Here is a 16,631-nt window from a genome sequence, read left to right on the forward strand (position 1 = left end):
TCTTTCCCTAATAATAGGTTATTGTCTATTACATCAAAAGTCATTTGGCTATTTAAATAGCTCGAGGCCATGAATAAAAATATCATATTATTATTACTTTTAACCTAGAGTTAACTTGGAGTTATGGTTTTTCTTAAATTAAACCAATCTAAGAAGGTCTTTCTTAAAGTAACCTATAAACTTGCCACCAAAGGTAGAAAATGCAATGACGATTCATGTTCTCTACCCATTCATAAACCCATCACGAATCTCAAACTATAGCATGTAACAATTTAGTATCAAAGCCCTGCATATCCGACCACCACCTCAAGCAAGTGGAGAACAAGTTTGGCTCATTAGTTATGGGCCAAAAAGAACTATAAAAAGCCTTGAGGTCTTAGTGAAAAGAACCTTTTGAAGCATATAGAGAACATGTTTGCTTTTTTTATGCACAATAGAGGATATGACAACAATGTCAAGCCTTCTCATTACATCATCATATCCCTTTAGGTGGAGGCGCTCTCACGACTAAAATCACAAAGTTGAACTGTCCACGCTATGATGAATTTGAAGATCCAACTAGGTAGATTTATTAGGTAGAGCGATTTTCTAATTTGCAATACACAAAAGAGGTGAAAAAACTTCTAATGATCGGTTACCACTTAGATGATGATGTTTAACTGTGGTATTAATATTTCAAACATCGATTGAAAGGTATCAATTGGAAGGTTTTCAAGTACAAGATGCATTTATGTTATGGAACTTTAAAATACCAAAACTTTTTTAGGATCTCACTAAGCTTAAACAAATAGAAATCATATATTATTAGCAAATGGAGTTTAATTGTTTGTTACATCGAGCTGTCCATTTATATAAAAAATAACAAGTTAGGTGGTTTATGAGTATGTTAAAGGAGGTAATACGAGCTGACTTGAAAACATGTAATCTAGTTTCCTTGTCTATTGTTATTGGTATTGCATAGCTCTACAAGTCTTGTATGTATTGGAAAAAAAAAAGGTATATGGAACCTTGAAAGGCCTTATTAATCAGAGGATAATCACACTTACCCTCAACATCTCTTACATATGCCTATACCCTCACCATTAAAATAATGATCTCAATCAAGTTACAAGAAAAGAGGTGGGTTATGCTTCATCTATGATGAAAACTTTTCTCCAAACCATCATTGTAAGAAGTTACTTTTAATATAATGAACTTTTCCTTCTATTAATAAGACATTGGATGAAACTAACATTAAAGAAACAAAAAGAGGAGATTCCTGAAATTATTTTCCATGCTATTTTTGGAAATCTGAAACCTTAGACATGTATTTTTTAGGAATTAGAGATTTTATGGGTTATAGTATTAGTGGATTCTTGTAGCACCTATAACTTTTTGAATTCAAAGTTATCTATCAAAATGAGAATTTATCCCATAAAAAACAAAGAGTTTTCAGAACAAGTGACGAATGGAAATAAAATGAAGATTGAAGAATTTATCTATATTTCAGCTCAAAAGGTTCAGTTCCACATCGATTTTTTTCCTTTTACTCGTGGAAGGATATGATGCTATTTTTTGAACTCAATGGCTAAAATATTAAGTCTAATTATTTAAGAATCCAATGAGATATGGATGTGGTTTTGATGGTAAGGAAAAATAATAAAGTTGCATATGATGAAAGGCCTTGGAGGTCATGATTTAGAAGAGTAGTTGAGAAAAGAAAAAAGAGATTTTTATTGCAACTAAATTCCTTGAATTTAGGATGGGAACAATGAGCTATAATTAGTCAATTAAATCCATACTTAGTGACCATTTTGAATCACTATTTTGCCATTTCCAAGAGGTTAAGGCTTAGCATCTCATCGCTCTTAAAATCACAAGATTCCATTGCTACATAGAGCCAATGCAATTTTAGTTAAGCTTTATTGTTATCCATATTAACAAAATAAAGAAATTAAAAACATGGTGAAGGGGCTCCTATCATCTGGTATGATGCGTCCAAGCACGAGTCTCTATTCCTCTCTTGTATTATTAATCAAAAAACATAATGACTTATAACAACTGTATGTTGATGATTGAGCAATCAACAACATTATAGTCAAGGATAGATTCATGATACCCATCATCGGCGAGTTATTAGATGAATTACACAGGGCATGATTTTTTACAAAGTTTAATTTATGATTGGGACACCATCAAATTTGTATGCACCTTGAGAGAAAGAGAAACTGGTTTTTCATATACACCAAAACCATTATAAATTTATGGTCATGATATTTGGCCTTACAAATACACATGTAACTTTTCAAAACATGATGAAAGAGGTATTCAAGTCATTTCTTTGTAAATTCATCTTGGTATTTTTTTTATAATATTTTTAATTTTAGCAAGTCATTGAAATGACATTTATTACTTGTGCATCGTATGCTACTCATTTTACAAGTTAACCAATTTTTTTATCAAGTGAGAATAATGCCAATTTAGATAAGAAGAACTTGGCTACTTGGGGCATTTTATTTCTTATCATGGAGAGGCCATATATTCTGAAAAAATATCATTCATGGTGATATAGCCCATGTTGACCACATTGAAATGCTTAAAAGGTTTTTTGGGCCTCTTTGATTATTACTGAAAATTCATCCACCATTATGGCATCATTGACCTATATGCTCAAAAAGGATTCCTTAAGGTGGACTCTTAAAGAAGAACAAGCTTTTAAAGAATTAAAAAGGTCCATAACATCTAGACTTGGGTTAGCTCTTTTAGATTTTTCACAAACATTCATTATAGAATGTGATGCATTTGGTGTGGATTTATGTATAATGCTCAAGTAAAAAGACTGGCCAATTTTCTTTTTTAGCCATGTTTTACATGGAAAAAATCTTGACTTGTCCATATATAAGAAGGAAATGTTGGCCTTGGTTAGGGCGGTCCAAAAATGGCATTCCTATCTTTTAAAAGACAAATTTATTATCCAAACATATACCATAAAAGTTTGCAATTTGTGTTGAGATAAACAATTACTATGGTTGCTCAACAAAAATTATCGGTAAAGCTCTTAAGGTTTGATTTTCAAATTCACTACAAAAAAGATAGGGAAAATTTAGCTACAGATGCTCTTTCTCAAAAATTAAAAATTCAAGCATGTGTTATCTTCTCTTATTCCTAATTGGGTGGGTCCCATGAAATCCAAAACTTTTTCTAACCCTTACTCGCAAGATTATACTTATTTAAGAGATAATTGATTTCTATTAAGATCATAGTTACCTATTTCCTACATCCGAAATGATTATTCTTATAATCAATGAATTCCATTCCAACAATTATGAAAGGCTCCATAAATCTCTCCATAAAATCAAATTAGTTTTCTATTGGAAAGGTATGAAGGGAGATTTACAAAAATTTATCCAAGAATGAGATGTTTGTTAAAGAAATAAGGTGGACCAAGTTAAAATCATTAGTCTACTTAGCCCTCTTCCAATTCCATGTCATATGTAGACGAATATCTACATGTACTTTGTGGATGGCTTGCCAACATCTAAAGGTAATTCTATAATTTTTATGGTAGTTGACTGATTATCAAAATATAGCTATTTTTCCCATTAAACACCCTCTCATGGCCACCACAGTTGCTCAAACATCTTTTTCCCACATATTCAAGCTTCATCACATGCCCGAGTTTATTGTTTGTAATTGTGACCTTGGTGTTCACAAGTGTTTTTTTAGAATTTATTCTTATTAAATGGAACTAAATTTGATTTTAGTTAAGCTTATCGCTCACAAACTAATTGTGAAAGTGAGGTGGTCAACAAGATGTTGGAGATGTACTTTCAATGTTTTATGAGTTTTAGGCCCAAAGAATAGGTAGTATGGCTGGTGTTGTGACGTGCACTGCATTGAATGATTGAGTTATCTCCTGGAATGAAGGGTTTTAGGGTTTAATCTTAAAATTATGATTTGAGGTAGTCGACACCTAATATCATAGTCACTAGAAACCCTATAGTTTGCGAGAGCCTGGATAATGAGACTAGTTGTGTAAGGGGAAGATGTGTCACCCCAGTGCAACCTACCTAGGATAAGTTGCATTGTTGATTGATTGTTTTTCTAAGTCGTATTTCTATCCGCTAGTCTTTTATAAGGTTCAAAATAGAACTCTTTTCATGAAAAAGTCTCTATCTTTCAAGTTAAATCCTAATCGTTCTAAGGTCTTAATTTTAGCATTACATTTATTTTCTACTTTGTATCTTTAATACCTGAGGGTATACTTTACAATGTTATTTTATATCCTCACATATTAAAGTCTATAACTAAATCTTAATACACCAAATATCAATTAAACAAAATATTTGTTGTGGTATTTTTGGTATTTTAGTCAAACTCTAATGGATAATTATAAATTGGCTACGATATCCCTTTTGTATTTTAAAAACATGATAAAAATGCAATTTTTATTTTTTTTTGTTTTTAGAAAATATTTATAAAAAAATCTTTAGGATTTGTCCATATGCAAAAAAAAAAAAAAACATATTGGTTTTGTTTTTGAAGTAAGGGAATGTTTTGGATTTTTTTCAAAGTTTTTGAAGAAAGTTGAGTATTTTTAATATTGATTTTGTATCTTACAGTGTAAGTCTACAGCCTAATATTAAACAAAATTGCTAGGAAAATGCACGAGAGACCTAAAAATATTTTTTAAATAGTCCTTGAATTTTTTAGATTTTTTTGAAGATTTTAAGGCTTTGTTTGACTAGGTATTGAAATTAAAAAAAAAAGCTAAAAACTAAGGGAAAGGCATTAGGGTGTATTTGGCAAATACGCCCTTAGCCGAGCACTTGAGCTGGTCGGGCTTGAGGTCCAAGCCCAACCCGGTTGGGTTGGGCTGAATGAAGGCCCAAACATTTCTTCATTTTTTTTATATATGTAAAGATAAGTTGGACCCAGCATAGCCATATAGGATAGGTCGAGGGTCCAGCCCATCTTGTCCTTTGCTGGTAAAAAAAAAATAGCAACTAGAGGACATGAATTAATTATGTCCTGCATGCAATAAAAGCTTGCTAAAGAAAAGATGAAGATAAAGTTGCATGGCCTCATATGTTGCCGCTACTGGTGGCGCTGGAGAAAGAAGCTACGACTATAGCTGTTGGCATTGAGGGAACGAGATGGAGGCTTATGGTGTTTCTTAGGTTAAAACTTTGTTGTCGTTGCTAATAGGGCTACTCTTGAGAGGAGTCTGGTGCAAGGCTAGTCATGATGAGGAGAGAAGGTTGCTTGCTAGAGGCGCAGCTTGCTGGAATTGCTGAATAGTGAGGAATATGATGGTTTTCTTGTTAAGGAAAGTTGAGCTGTTGTGGGTGTTGCTGAAAGCTATTGTGAATAGTGCAGGTTGTCGTGGCGTGGTGGTCTTAATTGAGGTTGGCGGTGGTACAGATGAAGTTGATGGCAGTGACAAGCTGTGGTGGTGTCGCCAAGGGAAAAGAATTTGTTGTGCTGAGGTATTGTGTGGATATATTTTTTACAATATAGGAGAGGGAAGTGAGAGGTTGTTTTTTTATGGTGAAGCTGCTAAAGGTTGAAAATGGTGTTGTTTGGCTTCCACTGTGGGGAAGGAAAGGAGAGGGTCACGATTTTAAACTAAAACAGAGGGGATATTGTTTGGGGCATAGTACAATGTTGGTCCATAATAGTGATGCCTTATTTGTCCTGTTTGGTAGAGAGATAAAGCATTAAATGCCTTTAAAAAGTAGTTACTCGGGCAATCTTTCTAGTACAAAGGTAGAAGATGATGAACAATGCTAGATAATGCGTCATCTGCACTATTATTTTTTTTACTTTTGTTGACCAAAATGATATTATTTTGATCCAAAATACATCTTTTTTCTTCTTCAAAACAACATAAAAACACATCGTTTCATTTAAATGAAACAACGTCGTTTTGGTGGTTAGGGTTAATTTAAGTTTAAAACTCATGTTTTCTTTCAGCCCTTAACCTTCTAATTTATTCAATTCAGTCCTCAATTGAATTTTGATTCTAAGAATCAATTTAATTTCATCCCTGCCAATTATTAAAATGACCCTCTAAGTTTAACGTTTTTTCAACTTGATCCATGGTCTTGGATATTTTCAATTTCATCCTAGATTAACTTTCAAACTTCTAATTTCTTTAATTTAATCCCTAATTGCACCTAACTGGATCCCTGAATTAATGCGTTTTTTTGCAAAAAGATCCTTGGTCTTGAATTTTTTTAAATATGGCCCATAATTTACCCTAAAACTTTGATTTTTTTGCAATTTTATCCTTGATTTCATTTAATTGAGTTTGGAAAAATTAAATATGATCCTTTAAAATTTCAAGCTTCTTAATTAAGCCCAAATTAAGCTTTCAAACTTATTTTTTCACCAATAAAATCTCTAATAAAATTAATTTAACTCATTAAAAGCCTAATTAAGTCCTTGAATTGAATTAATTCTTTTAATTTGTCCCAAATTAATTCTAGAATTTAATTAAACATTTAATTGGACTCATGATTAAATCAAATTGGCCAATTGAAAAACTATTTAAGTCTTCAGACTTAATTTTTATGCAAATCTGTCCGATGATCATTTAATATAATCTTGAATTTGCATTATCCTTCAATTTTAGGTACAATGGGATACTTAAAAACTTACTCCCTAATTTTTTTGACAATTTAAGATTGGCATTGTGGCATATAAATTGGAGTTACCCCCAAAATCTAAATTACATCAAGAGGTTCAGCTATTTAAATAACTTAAAGGCCATGAATAAAAATATCACATGATTATCTTGAACTAAACCAATCTAAGGAGGCCTAGAGTTCCTCAAAGTATCATACAAACGTTTATAAACTCATCACAAGATCTCAAACTACAACACGTAATACAATGTTTAGAGGACCTTGCGCCAAAGTTATGTAAATTATATCAATCACTCTTTAAAGGTAAGTGAGCAACTTCAAGGGATTAGATGGAAGGAACCTTCATTAAGAAAGGAATGCATTGATTTTAGGCATTTCTTATCTTCATTTAGCTTCAAGTGAGAGAGGACTTCCATAGAAGTACACGTGAATCTATTTCTAGTAATTTCAATATACCTCTTTCCCTACGAGATCGCTTTTAAAGATGCAAAATATATAGAATCTATAATAAGTAGAAGTTTAATTTGCTTATGGTATTGGTACTTTTAAAACGGTGATTCATTTTTCATTGTCTTCTCCAAACAAAAAATGGAAATTTTCTTCCAAACTCTCGTCACTGGGCTTTTTATCCATGTGAATCTATCTCGACTTCGCCCAACCTAGGAAAGGTCCCTGAGCCATGTTTTATAATCCAAAAATTCAATTTCATGGCTTGAGTTTTAAGCATAGTTTCCCACTATATATATATATATATATATATATATACACGGTTGTTAAAAACGAGTTTTGACTCGTAAAATCACCCGATTTTACGAGTTAAAAGGCAAAAAACCGGTAACATTGGGTTTAAAACACGAAAATCAGTAAAATTGGTCAAACCCGGTCAAACTCGCATAACAACGGGTCAACTCGTAAAAAACATAACATTTTCACGAGTTAACCAAAAGTTTCAACAAATGCAGACATTTTGAAATGCACTCTGACTCAGTAGTCTCTTTCCATCCCCCACCCCACCCGTGACTCACTGACCAACACTCCATAATCCACAGACACACTTCACTCCACTCCAGTTACTCCATAGTCAAGACTCAAGACTCTGTCCCTGTCTCCCACTCTCCCTGACTCCCTTTTCCTTTTCCCCTTCCCCTTTCTCCTTTCCCCAGCAGATTAAGAAAGCACTTTCCCCCGATCCAGAGCGTTCTTGGCGAGACGAAGGTAAAAATTTATTCTCAATCCCAAGCTTTGTTTTTTTTGTCTAATGGTGGTGATTAGAGACAAAAATTATTTGGGTATTCTTTGAATCTGTGTTTATCTTCTGAGTATTCTACTATTAATTGGTTTGCTTCTGGGTATTTTCTCGGAGGATAATTATCTGTGTTTATCTTATTGCTGCTAGTAATTTTTTTACTTCTTTGTTGTAATTTCTGGTAATTTTTTGCTTCTATGTGTTGTAATACTTGTAATGTTCACCTATGCTCTGTTTGATCTTGCTTGCTATGGTGTTGCAGAGTCTGCAATTCTACATAGACAACGAAGCATTCTAGAATTGTTGGTGTAACCGTGTAAGATTACCTTTAACTAAGCTTTTTAATTATATGAAATTTTGAGAGAAAATTGAATATGAATGTAATTTAGGTGTAATTTATCAAAGTATTCTGTAAATTTAAGTGTAAGATTGTTGGTTCTCAATATTTAAAGGTTTTTTATATTTTGAATTTAATTCTCCAAAGAAAACTGCAAATGTTAGTAGTAATTTATTCTCAATGCCTTTTGCAGTGTTTTTGTTGAATAAATATAACCTAACACTTGATAAGTTCCCGAACTGTGAATTAAAATCATATTTGATTAGAGTTAGATTGGTGGAGAGGATGATAATCTGGAAAGTTTGAGCTTTTGAGGGAGTTTATACATGCTCATATATAGCCATGGCCACCATTGTTGACACACGAGGAGATTGGATTAGAAGAGTGGAAAATGTTCATCAGACCCCATTAGTTTAGCAATTTGCTTAATATAGAATAAAACACCAGTTTTCTGTGTTGATAAGATAACGTTTTTTTTTTTTGTTGAATCTATGCATCTATACTTAATATAGAATAAAATACAATGCTTTGTGATTCAAATTGCACTTGATACAAATTGTGAATCTTTTGTCACGTTAAGTGTCATATTTATGGTACAGCTTCTGAGAATTGTGAGTAATTGTTTCTGTGATGATTTGGCTGCAAGAAATTATAATTACAATTGTTTCTGTGATGATTTGACTGCAAGAAATTATGATTTGGCTGTAAAAAATTATTTTGTGATGATTTTTCTTAATAAAGAGTAATTGTTTTATGCTTTAAATAGTAGTTAGACATGATTTTCAATATGTCCAAACTCCAGATCCTTTGAGTTCAACTTCAATGCGTGACAAAAGATTGCAATATCTTAACATACATTGTTTTTCTTTTTTAATCCTTTAAATAGTAGTTAGGTATGACTTTCAATAGTCTACAATCTGTATAGATATCTTTGATTACTGAACTGGTACCTGTAGTCTGCAAAAGTGCAATTTATACAGAATAGAATAGTTTCCCATAAAAAATGTCTCCGTATATACAACATGCATGCTCTTCATTTATTGAATTGCAAGATACAACAAGTATATTTGTAATTATTGATGCATATATTGATTCTTGAACTGCAGGATACATGGCATCTAAAAAAACTACTAGTGGTAATAGACTTGACGTGAGAGGGTACTTGTAGTAGCAGTAATAATCCTTTAGATGGTAATGATTTTGATGACTGTTTTAGATATAATGAAAGAGATAAAAGCAATGAGGGTGTGTTTAGTTTACATGACACACCTACACCTACATATTATTTGTTTTAGATTTGTTAACTTTTAATTATTGAAATTCTATAGACATATATAAATTTTTATTTCAATTATGTATTTTAAAATGTTTGGATATTTATCTTGTTAAAATATTTTACTTACAATTTTACAATTCAAGTTTACAAGTTGAATTTATATTGTATGTTCCATATCATGTCAAAACAACAGTTTTGACAACCTTGTATATATAAACAACGAGTGGAGTTAGAGAAAATCCCTCCCCAACTAGGATAGTATGTTTTCATGTTTGAAACTCCAGGTATGGTCTTCGTTGATAGTTGCTTTTAGCTTACTCACAATCTTTTTCTTTCTTTCTAGTTCTTTCCTCTGCACTATATATAAGCCGTCTGCCCCAGAAACATCTAACCAACTCGCATGGTTCATCGGTTCCACTTACTAGACCCTCAATTTGAAGATCACTATCCTATCCTTTATCTATTCTAGCCTTGTAGAAGATGAAGAGGATCAGCCTGTCCTTGCCTTCACCTTTCTAGAATCTAAAGAAGGCGCCGGTCTAGGTTCGTTCTCTTCTCCTAGGCATTTTATCCTTGTCTTCTTCAACTTTCTAGAATCTAAAGGAGGTGCCATTCTAAGTTCGTTCCCTTCCTCCGTGCATCTCGTCGGACATGATATTTCAAAGATTCTCAAGTGCTTGTTGCACTTGGCAGCCCCAACTCACTCACGGCATTGGATCCGCTCTTCTGTTCTGTTAGCATCAACCTTTCTTGAGACCAGGAGGCCCTAACGAATGAGTTTTACTATTTTAGCCTTCTATCCAAACCCAAACATGGCATAGACGCAACTTGATTAAATAAATGAAAGATATAGCACATAAATTTTATTGTCATGATAAAAAGACAGAATATTTTAAATCATAGCCACGTTTTAAAAAATAAATTAAAAAAAAAAAAAAACAAGCCACATTCCACAGCTGAGAGAAGCACTTGTTCTCACAGTATGAGTCCCCCAATAAACAAGTAAATGTCTACCTGCAGTATTTCAGCAGGAAGGCGGTCCTGAGCTAAACTAAGAGATCTCAGATGGAAATAGGTACCCTCAAAACCAGACTTGACCGACCAACGAGGATCATGCAAGTCAGGTATAAAAAAACTCATATACCAGCTACTGTGTAAAAGGAAAACTCACGTCACCACCGAGCAAGCACCTTCAGCACAATAATTCTTGTCTCTTTTTTTTTCATTTTTATAGTATATAGTTTTTTCAGAAGCCCGCATGCAATTCTCACGAGCTTCATTAAGAAACCAAGCCACAAGAAAACCTGAAAACACCAAAAAACACAATAAATAAAAGTCTATTCACCAAACATTAGGAAATCAACATACCAACAGGATCTTCTCTAATGCATTCATACTGCAAGTTTTAACAAGAAAATGCCACCCGTCAAGCCACAATTATGTTCTCCAATTGACTGCAGCATGAGCAGGCGTTGGTTACATAACTGCAATTGTGAGGTGATAAGAATCAAGAGTAAATAAAAAGCATTTTCAGTAGAGAAAAATGATTTAACTTGCATAATTGTAAGGTGCTTGTGCTTTTGTTCAGAAGATGAAAGTATGAAACAGAAAAAATAACCAGAGGCTAAAAATGTAGTTACCTAAAATATCCTGGGACATACTGTGGCCCCAAGCCCTCCAGAATAAAAGCTGGAGATCACAAAGGGCTTGAATGAAGACCTGCATCAAGACATAATCACATCTAAGAATTTCGTAACACAAACAAAATACAAAGTTGACTGAACAGAATTTAACCTGTATCTGCTTATTAAATCACGTTCCATTTCATCTAAGTGCTTGTACTTGGCTGCTTAAAATCCATCTCCGAATATCTACAAAGACAGAAATAAGTCAGCTACCTTATCAAGGAACCTAGAGAGTAGCAGGGGGGTAACAGAAAGCAACAGCTTAGAAATTTAACTTGCCTGCGAGGCTTTTGTCGCTGTCCAAATTCATCACTTGCAAGTTCTGTGGGACAGTTAGTTTCATAGAAACATAACAATGACAAACAATGACAAGGTCTGTTCAAAATCAAGTCAACAGAATCTAAGCATAGCAACAGAAAGATTAAGATTGTTCCTTACCAGGTCTCTGAGTAGGCTTCCATTCATTATCGGGTAAATTGGAACTACTTTCTTCACTGCAAAGGAAAACAAACCATCAATTGCTCTGACTACGTGTCAACAGAATAATAACATTTAAGTCAATGAAGATGAAGCAACTTAGCACAAGAAAAAAAAAATAAAAAACCAAAAGTGCTAAAGAGAAGTGCAACATATAATTGAAAATACAACGAGAAATATTGATATCATCTAACATTAAAAACAGTAACTATCCAGTCAAACACTTTAAGTAGTAGCAAAAATTATAAATCAACCAGCAAACTACCAATTTCCAATTAGATTTCAAAATTGCAAAAGTGACCGATCTATAAAAAAAAAGCTCCAAATAAATTGACAAGACAAAACAAAACTAAGCCCTAGCATTCTACAATTACTGTTTTGACAAACAAATCAAAGAAGCATGCAGGCATGACTAAAGTTCTTACAACATTAAGCAATCTACTAATTCTCTTTCCAGGTAAAAAGATGTTTTTTAAATGAAAAAAAACACCCAAAAAATTTACATCCAGATCACAATGTCTAACTCAGAAAAGGTTTGGCGTTGCCAGCTAGAATATAGGTCAATCCTAAGTTTAATCCATAACCTGTATAGCCATTATCAATTGTGTCCCAACATAAAACAAATTTATCAAATAGGTCCCCCATGTTTTACCCATTTCTCAACTGGGTCCTTCTGTTAATGTCTTCTTTCTTTTTTTTGTATTACAAATAGCTCATGCAATAAAAAGCTGTTGTTTAGCAGAGATTTTTATGGAAAATTAACAAACATGGATAAAAGGACCCAATGAAGAAATTCAACAAAACATTTGGACATCCAAGACAAAGACAATTTGCTAACAACCTTGAAGAACCCAAGCAAGATGCTTGCCTGGATGGACGACCATGATAAGCACCATCAACTGTAAGATAAGGCGAACAATAAGTAGCCCCTAAAGCTCCTGCAGCACCAGTTAGAACTGGTAACCTGAACATCATTATAACAATTTATTATTCGCCTTTTACGATATAAAGAAAAGAAACCAAAAGAGAAAGACCACATAATGGAATGAACAGGGCAGTAATTCCTACTATAAACATCATCTGACACAGATTTGCTTCAAGATATATAGAAAACCATTGCATGACAGAAAAACACCATTGTGTTTCTAACAGAACACAGTTAGCAATCAGTTTATTTTCTTTACTTTTGTTCTGTTTTTTTATAGCTGAATCATAATAATCTGAATCCACCAGTGCAATTTGCCAATTGATGGGACATAGACAGCACCTCCCTAGACCATGCAAGACCCAAGGTAAAACCAAAACCCTGTCAGTTATATTGCAGTTCTGTGACAGATTCAGCATACCATGTCATTTCAGAATTCCCTAAACCAAGTTGAGGCTGAGCAACATATCCAGGAAATGCCATGCCAACCGCAGGAACTCCAATACCACCAGGATGCTGACTGCCAAATTGCATAACTGCATACCAATCAACCACCATAACAAAATGAATTATTTAAGCACAAATATACAAAATGTAGTCCTTAGCTTCTTTAAAAACATAAAGCATGGACAAGACCACTATAACAGCTCATGATAAGAAAGCTATTCCTACAAAGGATACCTTGAAGATACCAAACACACAGAAAAGAAAACAATATGAAGACCATGTCCATGATTTGAATAGAAAAATAATAATAAGGATAAAGCATTAGCATGAGCGCCTCTCACACTTGCATAATGAAGGCTCCTAATATTGCAATTATTCTTCTTCTTCTTTTCCTTTTAGATGATAAACAATGCAATCCAAAAAAAAAAACTATACCTGGCAAAAACGTTGGTGTTCCGGGGAGGTTCTGATCACCATGCCCAACACCCATATTCCTTGTGGCTCCCACAACCTCTGCCCCACCATAAAGAAAAGATCCCCTTCCATTTCCTTGAATAATGCCTTTTCCCTTTCCAACCAATGCAGTTCTGGATTTACTTGATTCCACAGCAGTCTCTGCTTCACCAGCTTCATAAGAATTTAGTGACAAAGCAGTTTTTGGTGGAGAAGAGGCTTGAGAGCCACTACCAGGATGTTGGACTAACGGCTGAGCAGGAACTGGTTGAATGCGGTTTTGAGCAGGAGCTGGTTGAATGCGGTTTTGAGCAGGAGCTGGTTCAATGCGGTTTTGCGCAGGACTTCGCTGACGAGAGTGAAGCGGTGCGGTGGGAGAGGTTCTGTTGGTTTGGTTGTGCTGTGGACTCCCCTGATAACCCCTCTGGCTTGACATAGCTACACCCCTTCCTTGAGCCCTGGATTGCAAAGATTGGATAGAGCTGACCACAGAAGATAAAGATGGTGGCGTTTGCATATTGTTCAAAGGCTTCCCTGCTGGAGTGATGGAACCATCAATATAAAGCTTGTCAATTGCAACAGAGTCAGCTATATTCTTCCCCCTCACCAATGCACTGGTTTGCTGCATAGGAAAATTCTCATCTATAACAGGAGTGCGATGATTCTTGCTTGTGCTTGCACCGTGTACATCCCTTTTCTGACCTAAGGTGATGTCTTTACTTGAAGATCCAGAAGGATAAAAAGGAGGAGAAGCAGAACTCAAGTTTGAGTTTTTTCGAGCAGTGGGCACTTGATCAGATTCTGTATTTGATGCTGATATCAAAACTCTCCCTGAACTGCCAAGCGAACGTTTTTCAAGGGGCTTCCCAGGCTGTTTGCTTTGCACTGTAGGTGTCTCTCTGCGGCTCTTGAAAGTAGATTCACCCTTTCTGGGTCCTCTACCTCTCACAGCTTTTGGTGCCTGGTTTTGATTGTTACCATCACTAAATGATTGCGACCTGTTCCGTCTGGCATATCCTTGTTCTGGACCTCGATTTTTACCACCACGGGCATGAAAATTACCTTTAGCATTCCTTCTTCCCTGAATTATTACGAGGAAAGTTTCAGTAAGAAACAACAAAAAGGAAAAGGAAGAAAATGGACTCTCACATCAAATAAAGTTTTGTATGAAATTATCACCTGTTCATAATGCCTTTCCTGCAAAGTCATCTCTTCAAACTTGTCATGCCCCCATTTCTTATTGTCTTTGGACTCCCACAACTTCCTTCGACCTAAGGTTCGCCTAAACCAAGTACAAGTTAAACTTAGAATTACTTATTTAAGATATAACAAGTGAAAGGAGATGGTACACATCATTCAGAACTACATGGTAACAATATGTGTAGGAAGTTCTGACTATGAATATCAAAAGCAAAAAAAGTAAAAGGTAAAACAGAAAGTCCAGGTTTTTCTATATAAGCCCAGGTAAGACAAATTATCTACGTGAACAATGGTTAAGTCTAGAATCGTAAAGCAAAAGGAGTAGCACACCAAGATATCAGAGCCATGGATCCCTGGTTAAAGGAAATATAGACATATGTGTTTATGCATACAATAAAAAACCACAAAAATAAAAAATGACTATTAAAGTTCATAGGCTTTTGCATTTAAGTGTACACTACTAAACTTCAGTATATAATATACTATGAACAAACTCTACACTAGAACAAATTTCTTCTATCCTAAAACCACACCAATGGCACAATCATACCTGTGCCGACCACCAGCACTGTCCCTAAACCTATCATCATGCATGTAAAATGCCCCAGCAGTAGGCACAGCAAATGGCTCGTTCTCCTTCTTCCCCTCTTCCCCTTCCTCCACTTTCTCCTCTCCCATCTCCTCCACCTTCCTCCCCTCAATCTCCTTTTCCCTAACCTCAACACCAACATTGTCGTTGCCTCCTACTCCCTTTTCATTTCCTTTTTCCCCCTCCTCTTCCTCATAAACCTCTTCTTCTTCCACTTCATCATCATAAACCTCTTCATCGTCATCTCCATCTTCCTCTCCATTTAATGCGTCTTCTTCTTCGTCTTCGTCGTCATCATAGTCTGCAGCCCCAACCTGGTCGTCAGATTCATCAGAGTGAATTGGAGACCTCCGATCAATTATGGGCTTCTCTTCTCCTTCACCCTCCTCGTCGTCACTCGCAGCTTCTCTCCTTCTCCTTCCAAGCAACCGCTTCTCTTCCTCAGGATCACTCTCATATTCAATCTCCGCTTCGCCAACCCTGGCCATTATTACAAAACCCTAAAATTTCAAATTTTCACGTTGCAGTCCGTCAATCAAAAGGACAACAACAATAAGAAACTCCCAGTCGAATCAAACTTCTAAACGCCGCAAAGAAAACACATAATCCTTCCACGCAAACAAAAACTTCCTCACAAACCAAAAGGCCGGGTAAAGAAATTAAAAGTCAACCAGAACTGGCGATAAAGCGAACCAAAAGCAAATTCTTTAACAATCAAAGGAAATCGAAACTCTTGAAACCCTAAATTTGAAAGGGAGACTAGATCCAGGAGTTCTGAATTTTGCAAACCCTAGATTCTGAGAAAGAGAGATTTGGTGATTTATTGGTGTAATCTGCGTCATAAAAAAATAAATAAATAAATTCAATAAATAGGGGAAGAAAAGAAGGATTGATTTATCAGAGGAGAATTCAAGGAGAAGAAATTCTCGTCGTTTGGGTTTAGGGAATCTTTAGGTATTTCACATTTTTTGTAGGGGATTTTAGGCAATCTGTATTTTCATGGAAGCTTCGGATTGGAAAGGACACGGCACGTGGGACGTGTGTAGCTTGGTCACCAGCAAGGGAAGTGTATTTGTGTTGACGATGTCGTTTTACAACTTGCACTCCTCTATCAACCAATCCTCTTGGATTTTGTATAAAAAATTATTGTGAAATTATATATTTTAATACTGTTTGTTTTTGTATTTTAAAAATATTTTAAAAAAAATTTAATTTTTTTTTTATTTTTTTACTTTAAATTAATATTTTTATGATATTTTTAGATTATTTTTATGCGTTAATACCAAAATAATTTTAAAAAAATAAAAAAAAATATTATTTTAATAATTTCCGAGTAAAAATCACTTTGAAAAACAACCACAACCACA

General features: G+C 34.6%; 1 protein-coding gene across 4 annotated transcripts; it reads right to left on the bottom strand.

The window, feature by feature from the left end:
* Window positions 1–10,320: 10,320 nt before the first annotated feature.
* LOC133671823 (protein MLN51 homolog) lies at window positions 10,321–16,278 on the bottom strand. Of its 4 annotated transcripts, none has more exons than XM_062092590.1 (11): window positions 15,226–16,278; window positions 14,655–14,757; window positions 13,458–14,556; window positions 12,997–13,111; window positions 12,519–12,614; window positions 11,612–11,667; window positions 11,453–11,495; window positions 11,283–11,359; window positions 11,129–11,207; window positions 10,886–10,972; window positions 10,321–10,792 (listed from the first exon to the last, which is right to left on the bottom strand). In XM_062092590.1, exons 1-8 carry the CDS (start codon window positions 15,750–15,752, stop codon window positions 11,317–11,319), a joined length of 2,082 nt encoding a protein of 693 aa, XP_061948574.1. In that variant the 5' UTR covers window positions 15,753–16,278; the 3' UTR covers window positions 10,321–10,792; window positions 10,886–10,972; window positions 11,129–11,207; window positions 11,283–11,316. The 4 variants fall into 4 exon arrangements, with proteins under 4 accessions (XP_061948574.1, XP_061948572.1, XP_061948571.1 ...); XM_062092588.1 differs by having other exon boundaries at window positions 10,886–10,942; window positions 12,492–12,614; XM_062092587.1 differs by having other exon boundaries at window positions 12,492–12,614.
* Between the last annotated feature and the right edge of the window lie 353 nt (window positions 16,279–16,631).

Source organism: Populus nigra, chromosome 1 (genome assembly GCF_951802175.1).
Source record: "Populus nigra chromosome 1, ddPopNigr1.1, whole genome shotgun sequence".
NCBI lineage: Eukaryota > Viridiplantae > Streptophyta > Magnoliopsida > Malpighiales > Salicaceae > Populus > Populus nigra.

Excerpts from the sequence above, each read along its gene's own strand:
- LOC133671823 (XM_062092589.1), bottom strand. The coding sequence starts at position 15,752 with ATGGCCAGGGTTGGCGAAGCGGAGATTGAATATGAGAGTGATCCTGAG. Across the intron at positions 12,615-12,996 it reads GGGAATTCTGAAATGACATG|GTTACCAGTTCTAACTGGTG; the intron begins GTATGCTGAATC and ends AATGATGTTCAG. Across the intron at positions 11,360-11,452 it reads CAGCGACAAAAGCCTCGCAG|ATATTCGGAGATGGATTTTA; the intron begins GCAAGTTAAATT and ends CTGTCTTTGTAG.